The 26,171-nt window shown below is 35.2% G+C and overlaps 1 protein-coding gene across 2 annotated transcripts; it reads right to left on the bottom strand.

Moving 5' to 3' along the window:
• Window positions 1-1,296: 1,296 nt before the first annotated feature.
• LOC121427397 (lipoyl synthase, mitochondrial-like) lies at window positions 1,297-26,171 on the bottom strand. Of its 2 annotated transcripts, XM_041623890.1 has the most exons (10): window positions 26,044-26,171; window positions 18,564-18,751; window positions 17,457-17,550; window positions 16,957-17,037; window positions 15,657-15,813; window positions 15,205-15,262; window positions 13,978-14,106; window positions 11,898-12,043; window positions 9,941-10,123; window positions 1,297-4,525 (listed from the first exon to the last, which is right to left on the bottom strand). In XM_041623890.1, exons 1-10 carry the CDS (start codon window positions 26,092-26,094, stop codon window positions 4,422-4,424), a joined length of 1,191 nt encoding a protein of 396 aa, XP_041479824.1. In that variant the 5' UTR covers window positions 26,095-26,171; the 3' UTR covers window positions 1,297-4,421. The 2 variants fall into 2 exon arrangements, with proteins under 2 accessions (XP_041479824.1, XP_041479745.1); XM_041623811.1 differs by lacking the exons at window positions 9,941-10,123; window positions 11,898-12,043; window positions 13,978-14,106; ... (4 more) ...; window positions 18,564-18,751; window positions 26,044-26,171 and adding an exon at window positions 5,170-7,542 and having other exon boundaries at window positions 4,439-4,525.

Here is a 26,171-nt window from a genome sequence, read left to right as displayed (position 1 = left end):
AAGAAATTTCTCATCCCACCTCTCATCATATGGAACTACAATTTCTGAAAGAGTCGTGACCATTGATTCGGTGTTTGAGATCATCATTTCTGGAAAACATGTATGGAAAAAGACAATTTCAGCTCACTCCTTGCCTATACATTTATTAAATCTCACATTTGACTATCACCCATGTGTTGCATATAACTGATTTATGAGGAACAATTTTAAAATGTCATAACCTTCTTATTTTACATCTGCTGTTAATGAAATATTCAGAAGTTCAATGGTTTAAATTTCCCTATGTGTTTAAATGAACTGTTAGTAGGGATGCACATGGTCCTTGAACAGCAGCTGTAGGGTAGGTAAGGTCTCATTTCTCAAATGAAATTGATTATTCTCCCTCTCTGTCTCTCTCTCTCTCTCACACACGCACACACAAAAGCAACAAATCTCTCCCACTTCCCCTTCCTCAAGTATTCTTTGTTGTTTCTTACCTTTAATTATCAATAGTTTCAGTCCAACGCTGACTATATTATTCCTTTTCACACCAATTTCAACTCGTCCCATATACACATCATCATTTATCATCAACTATCCCTTTGTGCACAGGATGGAATACCCCACTTAATAACTTTTGATTTCATCCTTTCGTCTTGCAATAATATGTAAACATTTTCATGAATATACATGTAATATGTACTTGAATCATATAATCATAACAATTATGATGTTTATGAAATTTTACAGAGAGATGGCATTTCAAAGTCTGCTATTCTTAACCCAATATTAGAACACATGTAGTTGAAAGTAAGGGAGAGTTCATAAAAACGATCAATCAAATGATGAAATACACACTTTTATGAATTAAAAAAAATGGAAATGAGTGACGTGATTGAATGCCTGAAAAATCATATAGAATGAGCCACTTTGTACAAATAACATACATGTGTTTTCTACATGTATGTACTAAAAATAAATTCATAAAACCTGATTTTAAATTTTAGCCAGAAAATGGCATCTATGGGTAGGTACTAGAAAGGGCTAGTTCATGAAATTGATATGACACAAAACCCTACCGAGCAGACAGTGACTCTCTGTTTACTGGTATATCAAATGGAAAATCCTTTTTGGTTCTTCACATTTCATGTGGAAATTCATTGAAGTTGCTTTTACAAAACATAATTTATGTTTTTGACCACTTCCATTTTACATCAACTTTGAAACGTAACTACAGGTTTTCAAAAACTGAAAGACAGAAAATCACTGTCCCTACTACTTGAAATGAGAACAAATCATCAATAGATCTCTTTATGTTTGCCATAGGTTCATATCAAGTAGATATTTACCTTTTTAATAATCATTCTTAAACATGTTTTGATAATTCAAATGCATTTTTAAAGTGCATACTGTACATCAACATAGAATTCAGCTTATCAATGCAACATAACAATGTAATATCATAATCTTCAAGGAGATATGCAGGCATGGGGTGATATCAGTAAGATATCCATAAATATACAATAAATTACTCTCTCTTTCATTTTCATAAATCATCTTGCAGATTTTATTTCATAACATATGTAAAACATACAATCATACTCGAGCATACCCCCATATTTAAACCATCCATGAATGTCATATAATATATATGAGAGTTATAATCAAGTACTTCAGTGGTTATTTAGAACCACTCTTTGTGTTAATATCTTAAACAAGCAAAAGTGAAAGTTCATCATAACTGAAGCCATCACTGCTTTGACTCAATTAGGTTTGTTAAAATTGAAACTAGCTATAATGATAAAGCAGGGTGGCACCAGGGAAATTTGAATAGGGGCAACACATCTAAAATTTTATATCTATTCTTTTTTCTCTCAATTCAATTACAGGGACAATATAGAGCTTCATAATGCAGATATCTGTGAATGATACTTTACTTTATTCTTTCTTTTCCTTTCTCCCCCCCCCACTATTTGGAACATATAAGTAGGCTGTTTGTTTCCTTCCTGGCCTGCTCTATCACCACCCCTGTGAGAAAGAACTCTTTGATGCATGAGATATGCAGTACATCCAACAACAGCAAAATGGGTTTTATTATTAGAATTGGAAGTAAGAGATAAGAGATATAAAGGCCATATCTGATCTGAGTAAGATACAACTTGATATTAATGAATAATAATTAATAATTATAAACAGTTCTTGCACAACGCATATTACTCTAAACATGCACTTTCAAAGGACCTGGATAATATTATCCCAGCTGTAGCAAATCCAATCGAAATCATAATAGTCAAATTTGCTGCAGTATTGGCAAATAACATGTTCCGTCCAAGAAATATATTTTAATAAAGTTCAGACAAATTTTAAACAATTTTATCTCTTGGATTTTTTTCAGTCAAAATTCTATCATTCTGTTGTCTCTTTATATTTCTGCCTTCACACAGATTACAAAAACAAATGTATTCCACAAGTTTAGTTGTCCTTTAATCCTGATATATGAATGCCCTCCTTCAGTTAATTAATCAGCTGATGATATGAAGTACCTATCATTGACTTACGTATGAAAAGTGAAAGTATTTCCCCATCTCCCACAAAGAATAGATTAAATTTCAATGTGTAAGTTACGCAGATAGCACTGCAGAGTCTGCAGTATATGCAACTCATAAAGAATCAGTACCATAGATACATGTACAAGCATAGGCCAACCTACATGTATGGATGGTTTGAAGTGCAATACATGTACTGTGCATTCTAATTATACAATGATATAATTAACATGAAAAGAATATGGTGTGGAAACTGTTGAAAGTTGATTACATTCTCTTGGGAAATAAATATACAGAGGAAAACTATCATTCATACATTAAAATTACAATCCGTTCAAAGGTATAGGTTAAAAAGAATCGTGAACAGGAAATATGGTTGAAAAAAAAATTGAAAACAATATAAGAATCAATAAAAATATCCAAGTATTTGATAAATACTGCAAAAAAGTGTCAATACAATCCCAAATGAACTATAAACATACAGGACATCATTCCAAAACCTTAATTTGAGCAGTGACCAGTAAACTTTAATAATCAGACGTTACTTTAAGGTGCAAATAATTATCTAGAATGATAAGCATTTCTTTAAGACTGCAATCCTCAGAAATTTGGACTCTATTTAAGAATTATTGGCCTTCCATAGTTGACATTGATCACAAGTTCTGTATAAGATTGATTGAAATGATGAATGTCATTTGTAAGCCAGCCACAGGACTATTCCTTTAGTGGAAGAGGTTTACCGTAAAAGGTCACATTTTACCGGCCTTGGCCTCGGCCCGAGTCACGTGTACAGAGTCTATGGGAGGTTTTCTTCAAAGGCCTCGTGACTTGGAAGTACAAGCCGCGCCTACATCTCTCCAGTGCACCATATGGTGAGTCCTAGATGGACTAAGAAGTGGATAGAGGTAGAAGTGAAAAGGAGAGTCGAGTGGAGTTGTAGCTCTAGCGAGACTTGAGAGGGGAATCCAAACTTCTGGCAGGTTGACTAACCATCTTAGTCCAGCATTTTCTCATTTCTCCAACTACTCAAGCCGCTCACCTTTTCTACTCTTATCTCTCAAAAGATTAGTAATACCTTGAACCTTCCAGTATCTTGCCTCGCCATTTCATTCCTACCTCTATCCACTCTTCTTAGTTCTAGGACCCACCAGATGTACCGTTTACACAGCTTCTGTGATTTCCCATACACCCATGCAACCATCTAACATCATCCACACCTTATTTGTATTCAATTACATCTTTATTTTTCATTCAAAGATGAGGGAATGATCAACAGAACAAAATAATGAAACTCCCAAATGATATCAGACCAAATGATATTGCATCTAATGGTATTGGACCAAATAACATCAGATCAAGTGATATTAGATCAAGTAGCTCTACTGGGTGAATTGCAACTCCACTTTGTCAAATGCGTAAGGGGGAAGTTCACCCTGACAAAAAGTTAATTCTAAAAATAGCACACAAAAATCAAAGAATTAAAAAGTTATTAGAATTTAATCATTTGATTTGTGACATCATATGCGAGCAGCATTTCTACATGGCGAATGGCAAAAAAAAATCAATGAAATGTAATTTCTCATAAAATTTAAAATTGTTTTTACTGTACCTTTTGTATATCAACAGACAAATCATTTCACATCCGATCATGAAAAGAAAAGTCATCAGGAACCATAGAAAAAAAAATTCATGCATTTCAGCCATTTTGTCAAAGGTAGACAAAATAGTTTTGGACCAACTGGCTTTAGTCCACCAATGTTCCTTGATATGAGTTCCAATTGGGGTTCTGCACTTGTAGGGGGGGGGGGTGGTGAGTGTCCATTATCAGGATGAAATTCAAGAATCAACATCAAAGTAGAAATTAAAAACAGTAAGGATACTAGATCGTGCGAAGGTTCATAAACGCGTTTCCTCGCTTTCTCCTATCCTCACCGTCGATGCTGAAGAAATGGTGCTTTCTCTCCTCTTCTCTTTCACCATGTTGGTTAAAAAGTATTCCCCTGCAATTTGGAAAATAAAGCGAGATAGAAATAGATAAATAGATGGATGGATGTCCTGATCAAACGAATGATCGGATAGAAAAGGTACATAGGGGAGACCGGGGTTAGTTGGAACATGGGGTAAGTTGGAACATCGTAATTTTCTTTAAAGCCTGTAAAATAAATTTATGCAATACTGCCCTCAATTTACTGTTATTAATATTACAACACTGTTGAATCATTATTGCAATAAATTGAGGGCAGTATTGTATAAATTTATTTTACAGGCATTTAAGAAATGTACAATGTTTCAACTTAGTGAACTTACCCCATGTTCCAACTTACCCCGGTCTCCCCTACACATTGTTTGTCAGAATAAATTACATACAAGAAATCTGCAGGGTTGTATCACATCAATTCAAGAGGAAATATTCTAAACTCAGTACAAAGTCATCACGATACAGTCACATACATGTAAAAAGTTTTAAAAATCTAAAATTTTTTCATAATATCACAATCTGTAGTTAATTGTCATATAGTAAAGCTTCTGTGACTTCCATCCCTTCGACTTCCTCCGTTTTCTCAATGACGGCTGCACAAATGGTCCATTTAATCAACTTTGTCCAAAAAAAGAAATGTCCTGCTGCAAAGAAATTGCTCCTCACCTCTTGCTTCTCTGTCAGCAAGGAAAATAATTCTTCTTATATGAGGTCATGCAAACTGCTACATCTTCTCACAGCAAGAGTGGTTTTATCAGAGGAAGTGGAGAAATATGTTGATCTTCTTCCAAGCTTTTGAATCGCAAGGCTATTCCTGTTCGGGGCTTCAATTTGGGGATCCATGTAGGAGGACCGTGTACTCCCAATAGTGGACAGAGCATCGTAGAAGACCTCACTATCCTCATCATCAGCCATTGTCAAGGGCATTGGGAGCAGAGCAGCAGGGACGTTCCGGGATAGTGAATGAGTTGGGTATTGGACTTCTTCTAGGGAAATGGAGTAGCGATAGAGCATGAAGGGGCGCAACTCACTCAAGCGCTGGTCGGCTTGTGCTTCAATACTGTTCGGGAATCCCTGGAAGATATTGAGATCGAGGTCGTCACCACTAAAGCTGTTCAGCCGCGGGTACTCTAAGGCCAGAGAGGAGGTGTTCGATGAGCAGCAGAGAATCTCTTCTTTTCTCATGGAATAATGGTATTTCATAAGAGAAGATGTACGGGGATGGAGTAGCGCAGGGCTGTTGAGACTTACAAAACCCTCCATTTCATTATCTGCTTCAGTAACGGATATGTCTGGGAGGGAACCAATGTCCTTGTGAGATGATCCATCCGAACTGTCATCTGAGATCAGTAATGCTACATCCGATTCATCATCAGTCATTTCAACTGCATCACCACAGTCCGATTCTTCTTTTTCGTCACCAACTACCCACTTGACCTTGCAATGACTTTCATACCCTGCACCAGGAATTACGCTCATTGAACTGAAAGATCCTGCAACATTTTTCAAAGAATCAGACATACCTTCTGCAGAAGAGTTCAAGGCTTTCAGAACTTCTTCTTCAAAATCGGAAACGATCGACTGAATGTCATCCAGTTTCCCCTCCTCCTTGTTCTCACCGTCACCATCGTATACCTCAACAGAGCCTTTGAACTGAGGATCATGTTCACTATCTTCGTCGTCATCCTTCACCACTTTCAGACAAAGAGAGTTGCTGCTGAAGATGACGCTGCTACCTCCGTGTCCTCGAACCTCAAGAGTACCATGAATGCTTTCCTTGGAACAGGGCGGCCTCTGGTTCTGCCAGGGCCATGTGTTGGACCTCCCTCCACCCCTCCCAGCATCCTTTCTAAGCTGCACGGTGGGCAGCAGTTCGCTTGGTGCTTTCCCGTGAACAGAAGTTTCATCATCGGCCGATGAACATGGGCACCTAAAGCAAGAACTCTTCTTTCCGTTAATTGTCCATACAGCAGTGACTATGATCAAACCTATTCCGAGGACTCCAATGACACACGCTATCCACACAGGAAATTCATATCCCAACCCCAGGACCATCTTGATCCTAGAGATTCTTCTGGAATCAGGATCCTGATCAAACTGCCTTAAGACAAATTCACACCGTCGGGTATGTACAAGCAAAACAGCACATCAGATTCTCTGTTCAAAATTTCACAGCTCTTCACAGGCGCATAAACATGGCATGGCCAACAACACCAGGGAAAGCTTTCTCCATAAATCCTTGACATTAAAAGCTGATAAACATGTCACCAGGCAGAAACATGCGGTATCTCAACAAAATGGGGGTTACTTGTGCCAGTATATTTGCAGGAACTTCTTAACAACACCTTTCAACAACAAAGAAATATTTAGAAATGGGAACTACAGATGTCTACTGAATGGATATAAAAAACAATGCCTTCTAAAGTGATCTGATAACACTTCAATCAATAGTAGATAGTGTTACCATCCCCATTTAATCAAAAGAGACAGAGTACTGGTGAGCACTTAAGATGATAAATGGCAAGAATTCTGAAAGTGAAACTGTATTTAATACTCCTAATGATTTAATTTGTTTTCAGTATTGAGCGAGTGCACACATACAAACACCCCTCTCCCTTCTCTCCTATCAAACGATGTAATACTTCCTCTTTCTTAAACCCGATTTTAAAAAGGCTTTTTCAGGCCTTTTTATTTTTCCAAACAGGAAGGGGTGGGAGGGGTATTAGGGGTTTACCCTGTCCCTTCACATCTCAGAAAATATGTTTTTGCACATGTTCAGAAGACACTTGTAAAAAGGATGTTGCTTTGAAGCAGCGCCAGTATGTGTAATTATGACTCTTGTATGTAAAGTGTGTGCCAGCTTGTGGTGCTTCACGTGTTGAGGCTAATGTAAACAATTGTCCTCTTTGCAGCACCGTGTCGAATCATGATGTTCCTATAATAAATGGTAGGCACTTAATCAATAATTGTGATCGTAGTGTCTTTCCTTATTGTCGCAGTTGTTTTTGCTAAAAATTAACAAAAAATTCTTATATCTTACATAATGGAAAGTACATGTACATACATATATTGAATATTTTTTACTTTGATTTCCAACTTAAACTGATTGTGTATTTTTTTTTTCAGTTTCTATGTATTTATTGATTTCATTTTTGTATTGCATAAGTTGTCTTATGGTCATTGTGCACCTCCAGTGTCATTAATGACAGATATGTGCACTATATAAATTATTATTAGGTGATCTGTCAATCGACATATCAACTTTTAATTTCGCATGAGTTTTCTTTTTTATCATTTATTTATTTATTATTAGGTGATCTGTCAATCAACAGATCAACTAAATAAATTTCTTTTTTATTTATTCTTTATTTTTATTTTTCCACCCTTTTCTTGTTCCACCAAAATCAACAAAACTCCTCCATCAATTTTCATCAAAATTTTATCATTTATGTGGACTTATCATGCAATGTATACGAAACAAGTTCAAGGTCAAAATGTCATTGTCACATCATCTAGGCGCCATTTTGTAAATTCACATTATCAATCATATTTCCATTATCAATTATCAAAAATCAACCATATTTACATCACATAAACTTCAGTTTGAGGGTCAATTGTTTATACCATCAAAGGTCATGTAGAGGTCATTTCAAAATGCTCAAAATCACTTTTTGACCACAATAGAGTATGAATCAGGTCATTTTTAAAGTAGAAATATATTGAAAATCGTAAAAATGGAGAATCATATATCAAATTAAAGGAGAAAATAAGGAGAACACGATGGTGCACATCATTTACCATGGAGACCGATGAAACTCAGTTAATTGATAGTTTAAAGTTCTCTCTCTGAATGCTTCAAACACGCAGAATTACGTCCGCGGAATTGGGAATTTTTTATGACGTCACTGTCTGTACGAGAGGCGTGATTGGCTCTCCCACGTGAAGCTCCACTTGCCTGCAAAACCTGTTGCGTTGGTACGTTTTCTCCACATTGTCACTGAATACTTCGATCGCGAAATGAAAGAAAACCCAGAATTTTATCTAGATTTGGATTTTCAAATTGATGATTCTGAAGATGAAGTGAACAACAAAGTGACGTAGTTGGAGGTAAATTGGGGGAATTACGCCGATGATGATGAGTCGGACTATTCAACTTCAGAAACAGATCACCTAATTCATCCTCATGACAAATTAAAATTCTAGTTTTCTAATTTGCTTTTTGAAGACCAAATAACTATTTGGGTATTTACAGAGAACCTTCCATGGCAACTCATTTGTTGGTGTTGGGGTGGCTGGTTACAAAGAACTTTCCAAAGCGCATTTGCGCACCACCTGTTGTGAACCCGAACGGTGGTATTACAAGACCACTGCTCTTATATCTTAACTATCATGCATTCTCATTTAAGATTCTAGTCACTGATTGGTCAAAACTACATCATGTGATGCGGGGCAATTCCATCTCAGGGTTTCGGCTTGCTTTCAATTTCATCTATCAAACCCTGTGATATAATGTGTAACCCCTGAGGACAAGGCCAAGAGTTGTGTTGCTATGCCTACAGATATTTGGCAAGAGCAGACTGGCTGATGCTGAGATATACGTGCAGCCACTGGCACGGCACATTGGCGTGGTCATGCGCCTGTATACTTGAGTGAATTACAAAGTGTTTCATATCAAATAAAAAAAGAACAGAATTACAATAGTGATCTTAAAATTGATACCAGTAACCCCTAATGCAGACCTGCCAACGTCTGGGAATGAAAAATTGTATTCTGTGATAAAAAAATGTATTTTCCCCCCAAAAAACTGTATTTCATAATAAAATGCGTGGTGCACACGCTCATCGTAGCACTCAAGCTGCATGCCAGCCAAAATGCGCACTGCTCTTAAAGATTAAGAAAAATTGAAACATGTGCATATCTCACCCTGGTTTTAACAAAATGATTTTTTTTAAGTTACCTGATTACATTAATCCGATAACCATATTTGTGAAAGTTTTATGAAATAGAGACATATAGAGATACATGTACGGTACTTCTCTCAATAAATTACGATCTTGTAAAAAAAAATAAGAATACTTTTTTAAAGAAAAAAGTTCTGTCATATTTAGGTTGCAAAAAAACGTACTAAATACGCCCTAAAACGTATTGGTTGGCAGCTCTGCTGATGTAATTGATGATGACGTACATAAAACAAATATGAACTGCTCTGTATTCAGATTACAGTGGAAATTATCACTCCCTCGGTTCTTTCCATACCGACCCTTCTATCAATCCCCCAGCCAAGGCCTCGGGGTGATAGAAGGTCCAGTATGACAAGCACCTTTGGAAAAATAATATACATGTAGATTCATCCTCAAAAGCAGTCAATATTTGTATACTTGATTTTTTTTTGCAATACTATATAGTCACTACATAATGCTCAATGACTGCTATTTACCTGCTTTGTAAGACGATCGTACTAACGGACCACTTGCTGTGTAAGCAAAGCCCAGCTTGTTCCCGACCTTCTCCCAGTAGTTGAACTTTTCGGGGGTCACGTACTCCGTGACTTTGAGATGTCTCTTGGTGGGCTGCATGTACTGACCTAGCGTCAGGCAACTGACTCCTGCAGTTCGTAAATCTGGGCGGAAAAATTGAATATGCAGATTATTCCTCCATGTTATAGGGTAGTTCATCCTGACAAAACAGGTGTGCTAACACAAGCACATAAATATTGATGTAAGTGCCTTATTCTTCATCAATTATTTCCAGTAGCAATTTTTTTTCATATAATACAGGGGTCAGTGATGATAAAATGCTTGATTGAAGGATTCTTGTGGGAAAGACATGAGATGGGCATGACCAATACAAAATGAACACATATTTTATATAGGAATTATTTGTACACTGTACATTAAAAACAATTTAAAATGAACAGATGAACTACCATATGCTGGAAGTCAAAGACTAATAACCTGGGGTGGTATTCTGGAACACTGTCATAACTTTTGTCATTTCTCTTCGAGATGTGACACTGCTATGATTGTCACAAATCGGTATTCTGAACATTGTCTTTTCCCTGTCATATTTCTCAAAGTTCCCGCCCATCTTTTCAGAAGCAAACCAATCAAAATCATCGTTAGTTCCCAGTGGCAGCCCTTCTAGCCAATAGGAAGGCCCCGTGGCAGGTAGGGCGTATCCCCAATAAAGTTGTGGGCATAGCGCAATACGCGAATATTGATGCGCTTGATTACAAAAAGAGATAGGGAGCTGTGAAGGATTTTTAGAGGAGAATTGAAAAACGAAGGAAAACAGAGAAAAAGAGGAGGAATTAATATGTAGGGCCTAACTAATTTTAGCATGAAAAAATAATATAGAAAATTGTCATGGATGATGAGTGAAACTAATACCACAATCTAATCTAAATAATATCATTTTATGCTTGACATTCAGTCGGCAGGTTATCAGGATAATTGGTACTAAAAGATATGATAAAATTTATGACTGCTACCCCCCTGTCATAACTTTTGTCATATCTTTTGCTTGTATAAAAGGATAACGCGCATTTAAAGCTGCGTAATTTTGGTGCGCGCTAAAGAGAAGAGACAAAATTTATGACAAGTTTTGTGACAAAAGTTATGACATCCACCAGAATACCGATTTTGTCATATCTCTGAGAAAAGATAAGATACGGAGATAAGACAATGTTCAGAATACCGCCCCTGGCTTGCACAAAATCTAATGAATTACATATCACATGAAAGAGAAAGTATAGCCTATGCTTTTCACCTAGTTGTAAATTTTGATCAGTCATGCATGAATGATTATAAAGCATGAAGTGCAATAATGCATATTTTCATACCTTCCTGCAATCATTGAAGCGTAACTCACAATGCTTCACCGATCAAACCAAACAGATAGTAGACAAATACGAATATCATACAAAAATTGCATTGGAAAATTTTTAATGTAATTTTATATTATTATAGTGATAATGATATAGTATTTGTAAACTGGATATGCTTGAAGCACCAATCAAATATAAATATATAAATATTACATATATATTTTTTTTGCAGGTGTTTCTGCATTTACTGATAATTCAATACATGAATAACAGTAATCAAAATGCATATAACCAAAACCAAAAATAAATGATAGAATTACAAATTGTGACAGTTACAGAATAGAAGAATAATTTACATAGATATACATGTAAGGAATAACAAATAAAACAAAATGCAGTGGCCAGTTATCATCAGCAAAATGCTTGAGAGAATAGCAGCCAGGGAAAGGGAGATAGATAAATAATTAAAAATAAATAAATGAATAAATGAATAAATAAACAAACAAATAAATAAATAAATGAACAAAAGCGGATGTAGACCGATCGGCAATTTACAGTCTTGACTTACCTTTAAGGGTTTGAAAGACCTCATCATCGGTCTCTCCTAACCCCAACATGATGGAAGACTTGGTGAATACATCTGGTCTGATCTTCTTGACATGCTCCAGGACTGTCAAAGACTGCTTGTAATTGGCTCTAGGGTCTCGGACAAATCTAGTCAATGATGTAGAAAAAATGTAAAGGGGCATATTAAAGAAAGCATTCATCCATTTGATCCCCCAAATTTTGCTAAAAGGTCTTGTACAAATCTAGTTAAAGTTTGATAAATAGTGAAAGGTGCAAATGAAAATGTTCAAAAATTTTGATTCCTCAAATGTTAAAGCTCATATTAACCCTCTGAAGGCCACGCAATATACAAGTAAAATAAAGGATATCAAATTAAATATACATGTATATAGCTTTTAATACATTGGAATGGCATATATCTAAGCACTGTAAAATTAACAACACTACATGTACATGCACATTCCCTCATATTTAAGGTTTTGATTCGTTTGATACCTCAAAACAATGTTTCCATTCACTTCACATAATTTAGATACTGCATTCTGATTGGTGATTGGTAGTGATTTTTAACCTGAGGACCGACGGCTTAAGGTCCTCTCCGAAGGACCTGGTAATGAGGATTAATGCCTTACCACAGGGCACTAGCGCACCAAGTGGGAATTGAACCCGGGTCACCCGGATACAAATCCCCTACTCTACCGACTGAGCTATCGTGCCTCCACAATAGCTCTGTCTCTCATATTTATGCTTCTGATTTGCTGAATTCCATCATAACAACGCTTATTAGTGCTTTATACGTATACATGTATGTAAAAAAAATAATTTATAGTGTTTAGTAACTAGTTTGGAACTGCTGCAATGTGTAAATCAAAGCAAGAAACAAGCCTATGCAAGGTCATTAAATAAATGATAAACAACTTTACAGTTTCCTGAGTAATTTCCCTTTCTTCAACGTTTATGCAGACACAAAAACTATTATACAGTGCGTATCAAAAAAAAGTTTACACTTTGAAAAAAATCCTGTAAAATTATACATTTGTAATTTCCTGAAGATTTTCCCACACTTTAACATTGGTACAGATCCATTTGAGCAAATGACGATATAACTGTCGAAAAAAAATTCCCCTTGAGTGAGCACCACTCATTTTTGAAAAGTTAGTGAAAAATGATTTGCGCAGAACTTTGAAATAGTTATGCGGATAAAAGTATACCTTAATCATGAAGAACATGTGGAATTTAGCTATGAAAATTGATTTGAAGATATCTTTTACCTTTTTAAACTTGTTTCCTTGCCAAACACACTTTGAAGAGTGCATTGCGCCCCATCCCACTTCCCCACACACCGAGGCCATCGTGACGATATTTGCTTTACACTGAGCTGTAATTTACATGTAATGGCTAAGGCTTAATTTTCATTTTGATAATCATTGTCAAGCTTGGGAAAAGTGTTAAATGAAAAATGAAATGTAAACCCCTCTTTTAATGATAAAAACTTAGTGAAAAATGTTAGAGATGTCTGAAATAAACTTTTGTTCAGATTCAGTTATGTCCTAAGATCCAGCTGGCACAAAAAGGTTAAAGGTTATGCTTACTAAGTGTTGAAATGTCAATTTGGGCGGTAAAATTGTTACAAGATGCTTGAATGTATCCGTTTTATTTCAATTGACTAAAAGTGCAAGGAAAATGTATGAGAAATGTGTTGCAGGGTAAGTTTGATTTCACCCTTTCCACTTGACACAGCGTGAAAACAAGCATTTCTGCGCAAACAGATGTCTGCGAGCTTTACAAAAATGGACAGTGCTCACTCAAGTGTAACATTCTGTCAAAACGTTTACTTTCATTGGATAGATGAGACCCAAATCTAAGATTATATGTGAAAAAAATACCAACATGTTGTATATTTTTTAATTCCCAGGTCTTTTTCAAGGTGTAAACTTTTATTTGATACGAACTGTATAATAAATACTACAAGTGTGCATCGAATTACAAACATACTAATGCACATTAACCAATTTAAATTCTCTGTTACATAACTCAATCATTTCAATTATTATGAATCCGAAGTGATTTTGATCCCTTACTTTTGTAACTTGCTGACTGTCTCAACGTTGTGAGCATACACATCTAGTCCCGACACTGCTACCCTTTCCACTGCCTCTAAGTCCCCCCTGAAGTCTGGGGTAAGACACTCCACCAGGATGGTAGGATTCCTGCACGGGAAAATGTAAGGTCATGTAAACTTGCTAATACTTTTTTTACATAGAATTTAAATTGTTTATTATGAAAACTTCTTAGCAGCAAAAGGCTGAACTGCAAACTTTTTGAAAAGTATATCATGTACAATATGTGTGGAGCGTTGTGGCCCAGTGGATAAGTCTTCTGACTTTGAAACAAAGGGTCGTGGGTTCGAATCCCAGCCATGGCGTAATTTCCTTCAGCAAGAAATTTATCCACATTGTGCTGCACTCGACCCAGGTGAGGTGAATGGGTACCCGGCAGGATGAATTCCTTGAATGCATGAGCGCTGAAAGGCAGCTCGAGCTAAAGCCAGGGTAATAATAATAACAATGCACCTCGGAATAGAATATTTCTAGATAGATGGCACTATATAAATGCCGATTATAATTATTATTATTAATAAGAATAAGCGTAACAAATTTTATAAGAATAATAAAACCATTGGTGAAGCATGATGCTTTGTGGAGGGCAATTAAGAGAATTGGTAAAAAAGGACAACATAAACTTAACTAAAGAATTGTAACCCTATAAGTATCTGCAAAAAGTGAATAAATATGAGCAGAGCTAAAACAGAATCATAACATATGTATACCAAATGTATTTACAAAAAAAATACAAAAAAAAGATCGGGAAACATAGAAATAATCATAACGATTCATTTCATGATATTTGGCAGAATATCATGAAAAAATTGGTCCAGTGCAAAGGGTTTCTCTTATATTTAAAATATTACTACTAACAGCTGAAACTGTCAGCTGGCTGACAGGTTCCGTGTAGTCTCATACATGCTTGTCCATGTGCAGTGCATGTGACCTTCAGAAAGTAGTAAATTTCTTATAATTTTTGTGATTCCACTGCTTTTCAGCAGGCACAAGTTTTGGGTGCATTAGAATCAGCTTTTTATAACCACTCTGAGAAAATTTCCATCATCATTCAAAACCACAAGCAAACCTAGAAATTATATAGAGATCTGCAGTGGCAACGTAACAAGATTTTTCCAGACAATATTTTTTTGTATCAGATGGGAGCTCTGTAGTTTTCCATGATGAATACATGACAAGAGGACTTACTGTCTTTTAATCTCCCTCACAGTTTCAGCAAAGTGCGCTGACCCACCATCAGGTAAATCTGCATGAACATGAAAAATAAAAGACATATCAGGGTCCTGTTTCATAAAGACTGAATGAATGAATGAATAATGCATAAACTAATGAAATAAAGAATAAATAAATGAACAAACATATGAATGAAAGAATGAGTGAATTAATGCATGAATGCATACATGAATGAATAGATTGAATGAAAGAAAACAAATTATGACTGAGTGAAGGAATGAAATGATTGAATGAATGAAAGCATGAGTGTACTAATACATGAATGAGTGAATGAATGAATAAATGAGTGAATGAATAAATCAAAGAATGGATGGATGAATGAGTGAGTGAGTGAATGAATGAATGAAAAAAAGAATGAGTGAATGATTAAATGAATGAATTAACAAATCAATGAAGACATCTCTTACCATCTCTATCAACTGATGTAAGAACTATGTAATCTACTCCCCAGGATGCAATGGCTGCACCTGTGTTCACTGGTTCATTAGGATCTGGTGGGGGTGGCTTCCTAGCTGTTTTAACAGAGCAGAATCGACAGCCTCTTGTGCAGGTATCCCCAAGAATCTAATAATTCAATAAGGTATTCTTTTATTTATTTCGTATTGTTTCAGGTTTAACAATATAAGTGTGATAATTATATTTTAACTATAAACAACTGCAGATTATAGATTAGCACTTAAATCACTTAGAATGAATCCTCCATTCTCCTCTTGATACGAGATATGAAGGTAATTGATACAGACATGATCTTAAGTGTAGCATTCAATCCACTGTTTTCAAAAATGATCAACCACACACATAAAGTCAAAAAGGTAAATTAATGAAATCAGTTGATGGTATAAAATAGGAATAGTTTAATCCCATGATGATTCACTATGAAATTCAACAATGAATGACAAAGACTTTTACCTATTTTCCTTCGGAAGCTCTAATAAAAACAGGAAAATATCAATGAATGTCTCTTGACAAATAAATCATTCTTGAATATGTACCATACAGGCACAGGAACAACCGTCATAAAGTATAGTCCATTAAACAGAACCAGTAATTTGAACAGAATAAATAGAGAAAAAAGTACAACACTGAGGACTTTCATCACAGGAAAATCATGTAAAAAAGAAAGATATGACATTTTCAATTCACAATAAGAATAATGTATTCAACACCTACATGTATAGATGAGAGATCACACATTCGCTAATTCTTTCGTATTATGATGTGTATAAAAATATATATTTCCATTCTTAATAGATTTGATATTGATGATAATAAACAGGCTCTTGATTGAATCATTGCACAGGATCACAGATATTTCACATTTCATGTAACAATCAAATCATGTTTCACAAATATTTACAGAAGATCTTTTTCTTTTGGAATTCATATAAAATAAAATACCAATTCAATAGAATGTGTGTACCATAGGCTCCTTCATTGCACACTATTGTGTTGTGCATATGTTTTGTGAAATTGACCCGAAAAATGATTTACTCATTTATTTCAAATGATTTATTGACACAATAAGATATCATTCAGACATGAATATGTCAAAAACAATTTGATATTGTTTCTTTACATCCAATGCTGATGAAAGTTTTTCCAGTGTTATGCTTTGTTTCTCGACTTATTGAAATTAACTTTTAGTAGGGGTGGGCTCGATAGTTACTAACTCAGAATGAGAGTTTTGTGAAACTGCCCCTCGCGTACCATGATTGTAGCTGTAGCTGTACCATGCTCTCCTCCGCCCCAGCATTCACCAATGTTAGGACACTTGGCTTCTTCACAAACCTACAACAGACAAAGATATAGGACACATAATGGGAATGACACATGTACATGTACGTAATGTATACAAATACTTAATGCATGCTTTCTGTTCATTTGCTAGATGGCCATGAACTCCCACCAAGAGTTCATCGAACTTCTGAAATTTCCTGTATGTAAACTTACTATAGCTTACTGCATGTGATGGGTGTAACTTACTCAAACTTAATTCCTGTAACTTATTGTATTGTACAGGGTGTAAATTGAAACTAATACTTCATTTTTATGTAATTTAATTACTCCAAATTCCTTTACTGTTTTTTTTGTGTATACTTACTGTACACATGTGCATAATGTTCACAAATACTGAAAATTGTAATACATTAATTATAACAAATTCAATACTCAACATTTATGTAATTACTCTTCAGCAGTTAACTTACTGTATGTAAATTGAGGTTTCTCAGATTCTTCTTAATACCACTGTAGCTCTTCCCGATAGGTATCTCAGTCTTTAGCCATGGTGGAAGACGTAATCTACAAAATCAATAAATAATCAAAATGAACAGATCAAAATACATCTCATGTATATCATACATAAAGCCAAGTCAGCCATTTCGGAATGTCAGAATCCAACCGATACAATCAGAATTTGGTAACAAGACAACATTTCATGTCTCAAAATAATGGAGACATTACAGTTTTAATTGAATGTTGGGAAACTGCATCCCTTATAAAACTCCTAGTTTTAAGGGCAAACAATCAGGAATTGGCTCTCTTACCTCTAGATATTCTGAACAGTTTAGAAAAGGCACATCAGAATTTTTTCATCGCCAGTGGCACCTACCCCATTTTAGTCAAGTCTAACATGGAGCAAATCAGAGTTGTCAATTCCCTATATTGCAATTTCATCACCTGTTCAGCCCATTCGAAACCCACATGCTGCACAGTGGGTTGTTTATTTGTTATTTTCTTAATTAAAATCCAGAAATTTCTTGTCAAATTTTTCAAACCATTTTGCTCCTAAGAATTTTCTTTGAAAATAAATTTCCATTTGGGTTAGATTCACTTTATACCACAAGTATTTAGTAAGATGAGTGTGGGGGCATTGTGGTCTATATTCAAGACTCTCGTCTTTCAATCAAAGGGACGTGGGTTCCAATCCCAGCCATGGCATGTTTTCCTTCAGCAAGAACTTTACCCACATTGTGCTGCACTCAACCCAGGTGAGGTGAATGGGTACTCGGCAGCATTAATTCCTTGAATGCACTGAGCGCTGAAAGGCAGCTTGAGATAAAGCCGGGGTAAATGCGCCTCGGAATGATTATTTCTAGATGGCGCTACATAAATGCCTGTTACTATTATTATTAATACTAAGAATATCGAAATTAAGTTTACTACCAAAAACAATAACACAAACCATAATAGTTTAGGACTGCAAATTCACTTCTTTATTCACTTTTCTTTATAGATTTTCCGATGAAATGAAGACAGAAATGAACTTTTCTATCATTAACAACAACTAGAATAGTTTTGGACTGTAAATTTACCTTTTGATACCCTTTTCTTTCTTCAAAGTTCCTTCGTAGCCATGAGTCTCTTCATCCACTTCAAATTCACCTTCAATGAAGTCAGACAGGCTAGGTCCTTTAGCTATCTTCTCCTTCTGTTCTTGAGTTAGTGTTGCATATGTTCTGCTTAAATATCTGCTCTTAAAACTGGATGCACCTGCTACCTTCTACAAGAAAAAAAGAAGAGAAATGAGTTTAAGCTCCATTAAATGTGCACAAATTGTTCAATGCTTGAAACATGAAATATGAATGAAGGCCTATAGCAGTACATGTACCTTTTTATACTGTTTCATATTTACATGAATGCAAAATATAGATCTAGGATTAAGGTCTTCATTTCAGAAAACAAGAGGGAGAGAGTCACAATGGGACGAAAAATCAACCTCAAACATTCCACGTTTCTGAAATGACAAACCAAACACAACTTTGCAGAATATGGCGATTGAGTAGGGACCTAAACCGAATCAAACCCAAGCCCAAAGGCTTAGTTAGGATGTTTGACGGAAAATCATTATAGTTTGTGTTTTCTATTTGTCATCTTCTTCTTATTATTATCATTATTTATATACTGCGCTTTTCCCAGAATGGCCCAAAGCGCTTACAACATGAAAAAAAATTGTTACAACTATAAAATTAAACCTTACAATCCTAAAAATCTGGATTGGAAAAAAGAAAGGTTTTAAGTCCCTTTTTACATGAAGCAACAGATGGTGATTGTCTAAGAGTAAAAGGTAAGCGATTCTAACATTTTGAAGCAGTTATGGTAAAAGTCCTATGTCCAGCCAGTATCTTGTTTCTTTGAAATAATTGGAAATTAGTGACAGTTGAGTTTTGTCACCATTCTCTAGAATCTCTCACTTCTCATATTATTAACAATATATATCATATTATTATTTAAATACTTTCTTTCCATCCTCTCAATGTGAAAAATATATATATATAATTTCTCAATAAACTGAATTGTTGTTTATATTAATTTTTGTGGTTAAATAGACATCAAAAATCTCATATATAAACCACTATCTTCATCCCAGTTCCAGTCTTACCAGTCAGGACCTGGTAGATGGCAATAACACTATTACGGTATCACAAAGAAAAATGGAACAAAATAGATATTGAATCACTAGAAGTAAAGTTGCCCATTTCCACTTTCAGTGATTTGGTTTATATTTTGTATTGATTTCTCAATAAAAAAAAATGAATTACTAGATGCCATTGCCATTTCAAGCAATTCAATGTTATTTTCTTTTGATGCGATACCATATAGTGTCACAGGGCCCTGGGAACAATCTTCTATTTGGGGGTGCTGAAGTAAATTTGACAAGCAAAAAAAAGAAGGTTTCACAGTGAAAGCAGTTTCAGTGCCAAGAAATTTGACAAGCAAAAGAGGATTTCACAGCAAAGTGAAAGCTGTTTTGGTGCAAAGAAATCTGACAAGCGAAAAAAAAGAAAAAAGGTTTCATTATAAAATGTCTGTCATTTTCATTGAATTTTTCCCATTACCACACATACCAGAATTTCTGGGGGTGCTGCCTGTGTAAAATAATACACACACCACCCCATGGCCATGCAGTGTCATCTCTCTGGGCTTCTGACAAGTGACATGTCTTCTTCTTCAAGTAACATCATACATGTACATAATAGTCAACACTTTCAGAAAATAGATCATAAATTCGGTTACACTTCGTAATTCCGAAGGTTTTTTCATTAGTAACTTGGGAATAATTTTTGTATTTACCGGGGCACTCAAAAACAATTTTTGGCATAGTTTTGTGTGCACCCTCTATTGGTGGAAAGTAATATGGCAAGAAAATTTCAATTTTTCAATCTCTATTTTTAATTAAGAAAAAATAATTTTAAGAATTAAATTTACATTTAAGAGCCAAGTTATATGATGAATAGCTGTAATGAAAACTGACAGTGTAAGAAAATCAAGCATTTGTCCCATAGAAAAACAGAAAATAAGCCAAACATTGCCACCATTATTTGCCACACATGGAGATGTAACTGAGAGCAAGGTTATATCTAGACAGCTGGCAGCCGTCTGATTCGAGGAGTTTTTGTCTCACCTGCGAAGCAGAGTGAGACTATAGGCGCCGCTTTTCCGACGGCGGCGGCGGCGTCAACATCAAATCTTAACCTGAGGTTATGTTTTTGAAATGACGTCATAACTTAGAAAGTATATGGACCTAGTTAATAAAACTTGGCCATAAGGTTAATCAAGTATTACTGAACATCCTATTACAGTTTCATGTCACATGACCAAGGTCAAAGGTCATTTAGGGTCAATGAACTTAGACCATGTTGGAGGGATCAACATCGAAATCTTAACCTGAGGTTAAGTTTTTGAAATGTCATCATAACTTAGAAAATATATGGACCTAGTTCATGAAACTTGGACATAAGGTTAATCAAGTATCACTGAACATCCTGCACGAGTTTCACGTCACATGACCAAGGTCAAAGGTCATTTAGGGTCAATGAACTTTGGCCGAATTGCGGATATCTGTTGAATTCTCATCATAACTTTGAAAGTTTATGGATCTGATTCATGAAACTTGGACATAATAGTAATCAAGCATCACTGAACATTTTGTGCAAGTTTCAGGTCTCATGATTAAGGTCAAAGGTCATCTAGGGTCAATGAACTTTGGCCGAATTGGGGGTATCTGTTGAATTACCATCATAACTTTGAAAGTTTATTGGTCTAGTTCATTAAACTTGGATATTATAGTAATCAAGTATCTCTGAACATCCTGTGCACGTTTCAGGTCACATGACCAAGGTCAAAGGTCAATGAACTTTGGCCGAACTGGGTGTATCTGTTGATTTACCATCATAACTTTGAAAGTTTATGGATCTGATTCATGAAACTTGTACATAAGAGTAATCAAGTATCACTGAACATCCTGTGCGAGTTTCAGGTCACATGATCAAGGTCACAGGTCATGTAAGGTCAATGAACTTTGGCCATGTTGGGGTTTTTTGTTGAATAACCATCATATCTCTGTAAGTTTATTGGTCTAGTTCATAAAAAGTGGACATAAGAGTAACCATGAATCACTGAACATCTTGTGCGAGTTAGAGTAGTATTCAAAGTCAGCACTGCTGCTATATTGAACTGCGTGGTGCAGGTGAGACGGCCAGAGGCATTCCACTTGTTTGAATTTTTCATTCTTTTTAGAAATTTCTCCTCATACACAGACGACTCGCTATCGTGCAGCCACCATTAGGGGACTTACAATGCAAAATCCCCCTGTCGGGGCTCTTCAATTTTTGTCTTTAAGGAATCAAACTTTTAAAAATTACATGTAATGTGACCAAAATGCAAATTAATATTCCCTCTTGGCATTAATTGCCAAAAAACAGGGAAAAATGAAGTTAAAAGGGCCAAAATAGTGACTTACCTCGGCTGTCGCGCGACTTCACTTCCCAGTTTTATCCGAACTTAGTACATAAACATATGGCCATTGAATCCCCTGTACAGATCGCGCTAGAACTTCAGTCTCTGTATTTGGTGAGTGAAGCAAACGGAGTTCAGCTGAACAACCAACATAACAGAGACCGAAGCTTTTGGTCTAGGTTATATCATAACCTTGTCCATTGAATGAGTGCCCTGTACCACTCTCACGTACTGCGAGGTTAGTATTAGTATACTCCCCTGTACAAAAGTACAATGCATACAATGACATTAAAATCGGCTGGATTTTAGCACTCTAGGCGACACCGCAATATTTACCTGTGTTAAGAAACTGGGACTCAACTCACGCGCATTTGGGCCGCCCTAACTTAGAACTAAGCTTTGTTTTACTAAAAAATAAATATTCTTATAATTCAATTAATGTTACTAAATAAATTAGTACTGTTAAATCGGTACTCACCGGTTCTTCTTTTTAATTTTCTGGCAATTTCCCACGCTTCTGGCAACAATTTTGCGACTAAAATGCCAAAATTTCCCATTTTTAATGACCCGTAATGACCCACTTTTTTCTTTTTGAAACGAGTATGAAGTTATCTATTGATATACTGAATGTACAATAAAAGTCATTATCATGTATTTCTTGACATTTCATTTACTTTTTTTACCATTACTATATCCTAAAGCTGTTCGCAAAGGCCTAAGCCGTCACAATTAATTTTTTAGAAATCTCACCTTTAATTTCTTTTTTTTTGGGTGGGGGATGGATTTTCCTTGAACGCATACTAATGTTTCAAATTATTTTTTCTGCTGTTTTCATAATAAACTTTAAATGAATTCACCTTTGCACAACTTATTTTTTTTCAAAGACAAAATAACAAAATTACATCTAGTCATCATCATCATCACCAACTTCATTCTCATCTTCATCACCACTACCACCATCATTATCATCATCATCATCACCGCCTGGCACCATCACCACCACCATCATCTTCACCAAGATAATTTTCATCATTATCTTTTTTTCTTATTTTTTCCCCTTCCCTTCTTCTTTTTTTCCTTCCTATTTTCCTCCTTTTTTAGAGGGGCACACCACCACGCCCCCTCACTGGATATCCGCCTCTAAATATGTTTGTTGTTGACGGATGCCTCATGGCAAGTAATATGGCAAGAAAATTTTCATTTTTCAATCTCTATTTGTAATTAAGAAAAAAATATTTTAAAGAATTAAATTTACATAAGTGCCAAGTTATATGATGAATAGCTGTTATGAAAACTGACAGTGTAAGAAAATCAAGCATTTGTCCCATATAAAAGGAGAAATTAAGCCAAAGATTGCCACCATTATTTTGCCACACATGGGGTGTAACTGAGAACAAGGTTATATCATAACCTTGTTCATTGAATGAGTGGGTAGAAGTAGTAGAACGTAGAGAGAACTTTTCATTTTTTTGAGGTTAACTTCCAGTCATAGTCAGTGCCTTGATGTCAGGATACTACCACTCATGAGACCATCATCCATATAATCGTGGTAAGTGCATAATTTCTGTTTTCATAATTTGTCTTGCTAGGTATTTTGACCATAATCTACCCTTTTCCCGTGAGTATGGGTAAATACAGTAAAACAGTGAGCTCCTGGGGCGGTATTCTGAAAACGTTCTTCTTAATTTTGTTCTTATCTACGTCACTTTCTTAAATTGGTATTCTGAAAACGTTCTTATCTTTTTCTTATCTTTTGTTCTTATCTTTGTTCTTATCTTGCTCTCCACCCAATGCTGAGCGCGTAAATTTACAACTCGCGCATATAATACCAAAGCGCGCTAAAAGATAAGAACAGAATGTAGATAAGTGGTATTCTGAAAACGTTCTTATCTTTTTTCTTTCTTATCTTTCACGATATTTAAGATAATATTTAAGATAGCTAGAGGGTTATCACATCTCACGATGTCCGCGTTTTTTCTTGCTCAAAATCGATGGCCTCTAGTAAAAACAAGTACCCACAAGTATTCCTCCCACCATTTATTTCATTCACCCTTTATTTTGCCCGTCTCTTTTTTCTATCCCTTCTTTCTTTTCCATTTTTTATTCCTTTCTATCTGTCTGTCTTTCTTCCTTTCTATCTGTCTGTCTTTCTTCCTTTCTATCTGTCTGTCTTTCTCCCTTTCTATCTGTCTGTCTTTCTGTCTTTCTTCCTTTCTATCTGTTTGTCTTTCTTCCTTTCTATCTGTCTGTCTTTCTTCCTATCTGTCTGTCTTTCTTCTTTTCTTTCATTCTTCATTTATATCTTTACTTTTGTTCTGTTTGAATCTTTTAATTTCTTTTTTTTTCTTTTGCTTTGTTTCATTTATACTTCATCTTTCTTCCTTTTTTATTTTCCCTTTTCGTTTTATCCCTTTCTTTTTTTTCTTTACTGAGTCTTTTTCTGCTTTCCCCCCGTTTCTCTTCCTTTTCTTTCTTTTTTCTTTCTTTCTTCCTTCACTTGTTTGTAATCTTTATTTTTCTTCCTTATTTTTCTTCCTTATTTTTCTTCCATTCTTTCGTTTTTATACATGCTTTTCCTTTTTTAATCATTCATTTCATTTTCCCCCTTTTTCTTCCTTCCCTTTAATAATTCTTAATTTTTCTTATTTTTTTATTTCTGCTTTCTGACACTTTTGTGTCTTTTTTTACTTTCTTTCTTTTTTTTTTCTTTATTTTGCTCATTCTTTTTTCGTACGTTCTTTATTTACTCTTTTTCTTTACTTTCTTTCTTCTCTCGGTCTTTCTTCTATTAACTTTTTCTTTATTCTTTCCATTGATCTTTTTTTGGTTTTTCTTTCCCAACTTTTTATTTTCCCTTTCGTTTTCTTTTTCTTTCTTTCTTTCTTTCTTTCCTTCTTTCTTTCTTTTTTCTTTCTTTCTTTCCTTATTTCTTTTTTCTATGAATTTACCTTTCTTTCTTTATCTTTTTGTAGTCTTCATATTTGCGTCAAATTTCCTTTCATTTTTTTCTCTCATCTTTATTTCTTTGTTTAATTTTCTTTTTTTTTCTCTCTTCCTTCACTTTTTACATTTTTATTCCCTTTTTCTCTTTCTTTTTATTTCTTTCTAACTTTCTTTCATTCGTTTTTTTTTAGACTTTTTTTTCGGTTCCTTGTTAATTTATTTCATCTTATATTAGTTTGTCCTTTTTCTATTTTTGTGTGTATTCCTTTTATTTAATTTCTTTTTTTTTCTTCATTTATGTTCCTTCACTTTATCATGGATAATTGTTCTATTTTTTTCTTCCTTTTCCTTCTTTTATTCATTCTATTTTCTTTCTTTTTTATTTTTGAATTCTTCTTGCTTGCTTTCTTTCGTTTACTCTTTATTTTTTCATTATTCTCTGCTTTGTCCCTTTCATCTTTTTTTTCTGCTTCATTCTGACCCTTTTCTGTCTTCTTTCTTTCATACCTACTTACTTTCTTTCTTCATATTTTGTTCTTTATTCGTACCCGCTTTATTTACTTTTCTTACTTTTTTTTGCACGTGGACGTACGTCTCGAAATAATAAAATCAGTCATTGCGTATAAAATGCCTATTTCGCGCAATGCGCCAGAATCGGTGAACACGCAGCGCCCATGATATTCTCTTCACATAAGGAACGCTTCTATTGGTTAAACTGCCAATATAAAGCGCATTTTGATTGGTAAAATCTTAAAAATGGGCGTGTTGGAGATAGAAGGGGCCAGTCCTTACAGAGATAAGAACACGTTAAGAAGATTTTCAGAATACCAATTTGCAATGATTTTAGCGTCTTCTTATCTCAGAGAGATAAGATAAAAGATAAGAACAAAGATAAGAACGTTTTCAGAATACCACCCTGGGCGCCGGCCCGCTACGCGGGAAGGCGCTCCCTGGGTTACTTACACCAAAGTGAGCGCCTGGGACTAAAGTAGTAGGCAACTATTTGAAGACCTAGTTAGTATCCGAAACGGAAACAGCACAGAACACACAAAATTGACAAAAACAACATCAGCCAAAATTTGTCTTATACATTCAAAAATAAAACTAACTTACCGATACTTGATACACTGATGATGAAAGGTGCAATGGCTTTATTGATGCCATGTTTACAAAATAAAATTGCGTAATCCAAGCATGGATGAAGGCAGCAACAAAAACCCGGCCTACAAATCAATATGATT

Source organism: Lytechinus variegatus, chromosome 1, assembly GCF_018143015.1.
Source record: "Lytechinus variegatus isolate NC3 chromosome 1, Lvar_3.0, whole genome shotgun sequence".
In the NCBI taxonomy this organism is placed as follows: Eukaryota; Metazoa; Echinodermata; class Echinoidea; order Temnopleuroida; family Toxopneustidae; genus Lytechinus; species Lytechinus variegatus.
This window is presented reverse-complemented; position numbering and strand designations above follow the sequence as displayed.

Coding starts and splice junctions, on each gene's coding strand:
- LOC121427397 (XM_041623811.1), bottom strand. CDS start 6,558: ATGGTCCTGGGGTTGGGATATGAATTTCCTGTGTGGATAGCGTGTGTC.